Raw genomic sequence first — 7,297 nt, forward strand, 5'->3', positions numbered from 1 at the left:
TTTCCCCTCTCAATTCCTTTTATTCACCAAGAATATATCTTCTTAAAACATTGACATGGGAAGAGATAACTTTATATATAAAACAAAAGCTGTCAAAAACAATACATCCTTGATGACAGCTGACAAAAAAGTAAACATCAATAAAGATGAACCCTTTACTCAGAAATCACACTGCCCACAAAAGACAAAACATTTTTTTGTCAACAAACACACAACTTTTTTTTTTTTTTGGGATTGGCTCAGTCAACGGTTAAACGGAAGCTTTTCTCCTGCTCCTTGCGTTGGTTGTCACACAGTTTGGACACCTCCTCCACTCGTCTCTGCAAGAGAACCGAATTCTGGTCGATCCACTGCAGGGAATCCATGTGGGCGTTGAGGATTTTGCAGATCTGTTGAATCTGAGGAAGGAAAGGGGAGATGTAAATGTAGGCTCAACCAAATCTTATTCAAGTTTAATGTGTTCCAAGCACTCCAATGTAGTTTAGAAAAACAGAGTAGAATGCAAAGAATTAATTCACTGGTGTGCCTACTTTGGCCACCAGGAGGCAGTACTGTATCATGCAGTTGTAAAGCTTCTACTACTACTGTATTGTGACTTACTAATTTATATTTTATTTTTATAAAAGACAAAGTATATGCTTCTGTGAATATTGTTATTGTATCTATCTAAATGTGTAATCATTTCAGTTCAAATATCGGTTGTGTCTAAAACTGTGACAATTGATGCTAACATTAGCATTTCAATTGAGTTTTGCATTGGTTTATTTAGCATTACGCTAAGCAGGCTTTTCCATAAGGTAATATACACCTCATGTCATGGTTTTTGTTTGATTTATAATATGAATGTGACTGGGAGTTGCTTGAGGCTTTTTTATTTATTTTAATTGTATTTATTATTTATTGCTTTGTCTTGTGTTGTTTGTTAAAAAAAACACACCCATGGAATACGGGGCAATATTGGCCGCACCCTCTTGTGGCCATTTTACAAGCAAGAACTAGAAATAATAGAGGAAAACCGCTATATTATTAAAATATATGGGTATTTATTTTAAATTATCTGTCAGCGTTTTTTATTATATATTTTTTTTGGGGGGGGGTAATCAAAAGTACTACTGGTATCAGTACTTGGGATTGATGACTACTTGAGTTGAGAACTCATTGGTATCATGCAAAAAATTTTTTAAAAAAAAAGATATTGAAAACCGTAAAAAATAAAAAATAAAAATCACATTAAACAATTGTAACATTGAAGAATAAACTTGCAATCGGAATATATATTTTTTAAAATTATTCAGGCCTAATCTTAACTTCTCAATGCAACCAAAAATGCCTAGTTTGGAGGACTGAGGTGTTTACTTAGCGCCACCTTACCGGGTCGCTTGTGTCAGCCGGGCCGCTGTACGTGTTGAGGTGCTCGATGATCTGCTTGAGGTCCTGTGACATCCTCTTGAGCTGCGCGTCCACGTTCTCCGCCAGCTTGTACGTTCTCTCGCGCTCCTCGTCGGCGTTGTGCATATAGATGGTGCTGCTCTGCTCCTTCACCGACTCCTCCAACGAGCACAGCAGGTCCTCCAGTTCCTTCTGCTGGGACAGGGTGAAGTCCAGCTCCTGGTTGAGCCTCTTCTGGTCCAGCTTCACCTTCTCCATTTCTTTGTGCAGGGACGTGATCTTCTCGCCGTTCTCCACCAACATGCGGTCCCACGCGTTGACCTGAGTGGCCTGTTGGAGGAAATGTCGCTCTTGCTCTTCCAGCTCCAGGCTCCATTTGTTGATGAGGGCCTCCAGCTGGGCGTAGGTCATCACGGTGGGAGCGGCGGTCGGGAGGGCGGTGGCGACTGTTGATGCGGTCGTGGTGATGGCGGGTTTGAGTCCTAGTGAGAAGCTCGACGTGGTGGCTGCAGCGGTGGAAGCCGGGGCGGCGGTGGAGGTTGCTACAACGAGAGGTTTAAGCGTGAAGGACAGTCCTCCGCCGGCTGCGGTGGTCGTTGCAGTTGGAGCCGCAGCTGGAGTCGGCGTGGCACCAAAAGCAAAACCAGAACCTGTAGCAGGGGGGGCCGTTGTTGGTGTGGGGGTCGAGAACAGAGATGGGGCCACCTGGGTCACTGCAGGGGGAGCTGGGGTTGATGAGGATTTAATCGCCAAGGTGAAACCTGTATTTTGTGCAGCTGAGGCAAGAGTGGTGGAGGTGGTCTGGGCGCCTAGTGTGAGGTTTGGAGGAGCACTTGACCCAAAGGAGAAGCTACCCCCTGGTGCGCTTGTTGTGGGTGCCGCTGTGGTGACTTGGACCTTTGTTCCACCAAAACTGAAGCCTCCAAATGCACTTGTAGCGGGTGCTGGTGCTGCTGCTGCCGGTTGGGTTTGAGTTGTGGCCCCAAAAGAGAAGCCTCCCCCCGCTGGTGCGGTCAAGCCCGAGCCCAGGCTGAAGCCAGACGATGCCTGTGCCGGTGCCGCGGTGGAGCCCAGTGTGAGACCGGCAGCCGGGGCGGGTTGAGGAATTGAACCCAGGCTAAAGGTGGCGGCAGCGCTGGGGGTCCCGAAAGCGAGGCTCCCGCCGGCAGCGGTGCTCTTCGCTGGGCTGCCGAAGCTAAAACCGCCACTCGGATTATTACTAGCCTGCGCTGTTGAGCCGAAAGAAAAACCACCGCCGCCGCTTCCGGAGGCTACTGGAGTGGACGTTGTCAGGCTGAACCCAGTGGTGGGTGCCGCCGGAGCTGTGGTCGTCGGCTGCCCGAAGTTGAATCCGCCACTCATTGTCGCTTACCGGACGATGGCGGATGACAAAATGGTTCACGCACCTCGCTGGGTTTTTGGCGGGTCGCGGCTGCAACTTGCTCAAAGTTGAGTTCGGCGGTGCCCAATGCGCTTCTTACACGGCGGAACTTGTAAGAAAAGGGTTACGGGTTAGTTAGTCATTACAATAAGAAACGGCGAACGCAAACTAATTGCACATCACTGTCAAAAACGTGGCTTCTACATTCGTTCCATCGTCACACAAGAGGGTGTAGCATGCTACTGCTAACGGAAGTGACGACAAATAACACGGTTCCGTTTTCTTCTTCTTCGGTTTATTATACATATACAGTATACAGTGTTGCCCAAATTGTTGTCTGTAGGCACACATACAAGGATAACAGATAAAAGCAGTTTGGGCATTTATTCGGTATCCTTCATATCCGTGTACTCTTAGGACGTTTTCCCTCACTAGTAAGACAATTCAGTGCAATAGTAAAACGACTAAAACAGTGAGGACAGGGAGAAATTACGGTTTGGATTCGAGGTTTTAAAATATATGTTTCTTTGTATTTTTAATTTTGCTTTCCATCTTTCAGACTCAAAGGGTTACAAGTGGACACTCAAATGTTTGAGTGTTTAGTTCCGTGAATGGCGCTATATAAGTCCAAGTTATTATCATCATTATTATTATTTGAGGACATCAGTGCCATACTCATATCAATCCAACAGGAGGGAAAAAAGAAAATAAATGTAAAAAAATTGGGGATAATAACGTGATACTAAGGGAACTGTACTATCTTGACGCCACTTGGGGTCTTTGGTACTGTAGCTGGCTGCGTACATACGCACAATCGGTTTGCAGAGTGCAGACTTTACGCTTGCATGTCTGCTTCAAGTAATTACTTACTAAATGGGAACCACCTCGCGGCATTAACAGGGACTATGGGGCGTGCACACCTTTCACCAAACGACACGACAGCCATTTTTAGATGTTGCTTTCGATAGTATTTTTGTATGATAGCATCTCGTTAGCAATGGAGCTAATAGAGGTAGATTAGCACACAGTTAGCTGACCTACTACTGTGAGGCCCGGACGGACCACAACCATGAGACTTTTAAGGTTTCTGCGGAGCAGCGTGTCCATAGGGAAGGACATAGACTATTATTCCAAATTTTCGCCTTCCCCTTTGTCCATGAAGCAGTTTCTGGATTTTGGTAAGACGTGAAAACGTCACGTAAACTTGCAACATTTACAATGTGTGCTCCTTGGGGACCTCTATGCCGCAATATCAGTTTCAAATGCGGCAACCAATTTGTGCGTCAGTCGGAACGCACTGTTTATCACTAATGGAGTAATAAAGTCGTAATTAACGTGAATATTTGCATGATAAAACTTGTGCAAACTACTGTATTTGAATCTAAAAATGTCAATGTAAATCTAGGACCCTCTGATACAGTATCAGTTTTTTTTCGGCCTTGAAATATTTAACGAAAAATATGTTTATAAGTGCCTAATGAAGTTGCCTGCGTCTATAATTATGTGTCGTCCTCAACCCAGGTTCAGAAAATGCTTGTGAGAAAACGTCCTTCACCTTCCTCAGACAGGAGTTACCTGTGAGGCTGGCAAACATAATGAAGGAGATCAACTTGTTGCCAGATAACCTGCTAAGAACGCCATCTGTGCGCCTTGTACAGAGCTGGTATGCATGTTTACGGATTCATTGGTCAAATCAGTTATTTTCTTGGTTGTCATTTCTTATTTGTCTCTGTTGATAAGGGCATAAGAGTATTTGAGGTAAACCAAAAATTAAATTCAAGGAACGAACTGACATGAAACCATTTGTGACTAAATAATTCTGTAATTGTGTTTTTATACCTGCAGGTATGTCCAAAGTCTCCAGGAGATCCTCGAGTTTAAAGACAAAAATACAGATGATGAGACAGTGACATACGAGTACGTTTTTATTTCACTGTCTCACTTTTCCTCACATCTCATGTCTCACGTAACACACACATCCTCCGTCAGTTTCACAGATGCGGTGATTAAGATCCGAAATCGTCACAACGATGTCATCCCGACCATGGCGCAGGGACTCGTGGAGTATAAGGACACGCACGGTACCGACCCGGTGGTTAGCCAGAATGTGCAGTACTTCCTGGACCGGTTCTACATGAGCAGGATCTCCATCCGCATGCTGCTCAACCAGCACAGTGAGCATCCATTATCAATCACTTTTAAGACATTAAAATATGAAAATACTGCATTACTTTTCCTGTGTGAAATTGCATGTAAGCTTGCACTTATTTATAACATGAACTTTTATTTTTTTATTTTTGTTGCTGTGTGTTGGCAGCGCTCCTTTTTGGTGGCAAGGTGAAGGTAAACCCAGCACACCCCAAACAAATCGGCAGCATCGATCCACATTGTCGAGTGAGCGAGGTTGTAAAAGGTGAGCACAATTCAATGGGAAAAAAATGCTCCTACTGTCTACAATTGCTTTCATATAAGTACTTACGCTTATTTTCCCATTTAGATGCTTATGAAAATGCAAGAAACCTTTGTGACAGATATTACATGAACTCGCCTGAGCTCACAATGGAGGAATACAATGGTAACTCTTTAAAAAAAAAAAAAAAGCAGCTTTTATTGGTTGTTAGTCTTCATTATTTGATTGTTGGCTTGTCCTGACAGTCAAAGATAAGGGGAAACCCATCACCATGGTCTACGTCCCATCTCACTTGTACCACATGGTGTTTGAACTGTTCAAGGTAGGTTCTGCTTTTTGAACGTCGCACATTGCCAAAGCTTAGCCAAACTTGTCACCTGTTTTCACATCTCCACGATGTGTTCTGAGTGTAGAATGCCATGCGAGCCACCATGGAACTGTACGGAGATGCCATGGATCATCCTCCGATTCGTGTCCAGGTCGGTCTGGGAACTGAAGATCTGACAGTCAAGGTGAGTGGACAATGGACATCATTATCTTAACAGGAATACATTTTTGAGCACCCAAGGTTAGAAAAAAATAATAATCTGGCCAAATAAGAGCACGGAACACACATGAACAAGGAATTGGGTTAACATAGCCATATAACCCAATAAATTTGACCAAACAATTTGATTACTCTCCGAATAGTAAACAATAAAAAACTACTCAGAAATCCTTGTTTCCAACAGGTAAGCGATCGCGGAGGAGGCGTTCCCCTGCGCAAGATCGACAGGCTATTCACATACACATACTCGACAGCTCCGCGGCCGAGCATCGACGGGTCCCGGGCTGCTCCTCTGGTGGGTCATTTTGATGTCCAAAAAGAGTATGAGAAAGTGGCTGCATTTAGGTTTGGCAAAAACTGGCCTGGGATCAGTGTCATTGAGCACAATTCAATTTTGTGTTGTCTGTCAACTTTTTACATCGATTTCACAAGATTCATTGAAATTCAAGTTTTTGTCAAGACTATTTCTTTGCGTAGCGATTCGGTTGCTAGAATATATATTTTTTAAAAGAATTATTTACAATTATGAATCCTTTAGCACTTCAAATATACCTATTTTTTTCTTTTGTCGAAGTCATGTTGTAATGTTTCCACACAGGCCGGTTATGGATACGGCTTGCCCATCTCTCGACTGTACGCCCGCTACTTCCAAGGAGACCTCAAACTGTACTCGCTGGAGGGCTTTGGGACTGACGCGCTCATCTACATCCGGGTAAAGGTCTACATTCGGCTTCTCGTCTCACAAATGAGGGCGTGTCGGAAGCGTGACCCAGCAACTTCTCTCACACTTTTCCCTCTCAGGCACTGTCCACGGAATCCATCGAGAGGCTCCCGGTGTACAACAAGTCGGCGTGGAAACACTACAAGACGATACACGAGGCAGACGACTGGTGCGTCCCGAGCCGAGAGCCCAAGGACTTGACTAAGTTTCGTCGGTTCTAGAAGAGAAAGTTGGACGATTTGATGCACTCACATTTTTCAGGTTTCGTTATCACCAATATCAAGACTATCAAATAAATGTTCAAATGGCTTTGAAGCCGTTTGAGTTTTTATTTAATATCCTTAATATCAGTGCTCAAACAGGACCTAAAACTGGTTATCAAGGATATCGAACAAATGCTCAAACTGCTTTCCATTAGTTTTTGTCTTATGTGCAATTTCAGATTTTATCATAAAGTAAAAAATAGTTACTGTCATCTAATATATCACAGAGAACAACCTGTTTTCATTAGGTTTTTGTTTATTTAGTTTATTAAGATTATATCTCTTATGGGGACTATTTTACCGTTTTTAAAAGAATGTTATGGTTACATGAGGCAGCAAAGAAATATTTTCACCGTGTTACATTAGGAACTAGGATCTATGCAGGGGCACAGATTTTCTATTATGTTCAACATCACTAAACGTTACCAATGTCTCACCGTGTTACAAAATGCAGATAAAGCATGTTTTCAATCAGTGCTATAGTTTTAAAAGTCCACTTGGTTCTACCCGTTTCATATTGTATAATTTGCTTCAGCTGTTTAATAAGAGCAATATGTTTAAAATGACTGATTTTCCATCTGTTCTC

The 7,297-nt window shown here is 43.4% G+C and overlaps 2 protein-coding genes across 3 annotated transcripts; one reads left to right on the top strand and one right to left on the bottom strand.

Moving 5' to 3' along the window:
- Positions 1-50: 50 nt before the first annotated feature.
- Positions 51-3,043, bottom strand: nup62l (nucleoporin 62 like). Its single transcript, XM_077580641.1, has 2 exons — positions 1,372-3,043; positions 51-398 (listed from the first exon to the last, which is right to left on the bottom strand). The coding sequence occupies exons 1-2, from the start codon at positions 2,749-2,751 to the stop codon at positions 240-242; spliced, it is 1,539 nt and encodes a 512-aa protein (XP_077436767.1). The 5' UTR covers positions 2,752-3,043; the 3' UTR covers positions 51-239.
- A 73-nt stretch (positions 3,044-3,116) lies between these two features.
- pdk1 (pyruvate dehydrogenase kinase, isozyme 1) lies at positions 3,117-7,186 on the top strand. 2 transcript variants are annotated; one of them, XM_077580643.1, is made up of 11 exons: positions 3,120-3,948; positions 4,292-4,433; positions 4,616-4,687; positions 4,760-4,944; positions 5,088-5,183; positions 5,268-5,345; positions 5,426-5,502; positions 5,594-5,692; positions 5,912-6,022; positions 6,326-6,439; positions 6,529-7,186. In XM_077580643.1, the coding sequence occupies exons 1-11, from the start codon at positions 3,840-3,842 to the stop codon at positions 6,667-6,669; spliced, it is 1,224 nt and encodes a 407-aa protein (XP_077436769.1). In that variant the 5' UTR covers positions 3,120-3,839; the 3' UTR covers positions 6,670-7,186. The 2 variants fall into 2 exon arrangements, with proteins under 2 accessions (XP_077436768.1, XP_077436769.1); XM_077580642.1 differs by having other exon boundaries at positions 3,117-3,948; positions 4,616-4,944.
- The last annotated feature ends 111 nt before the right edge of the window (positions 7,187-7,297 follow it).

This window comes from Vanacampus margaritifer, chromosome 11 (genome assembly GCF_051991255.1).
Source record: "Vanacampus margaritifer isolate UIUO_Vmar chromosome 11, RoL_Vmar_1.0, whole genome shotgun sequence".
NCBI classification, from domain to species: domain Eukaryota; kingdom Metazoa; phylum Chordata; class Actinopteri; order Syngnathiformes; family Syngnathidae; genus Vanacampus; species Vanacampus margaritifer.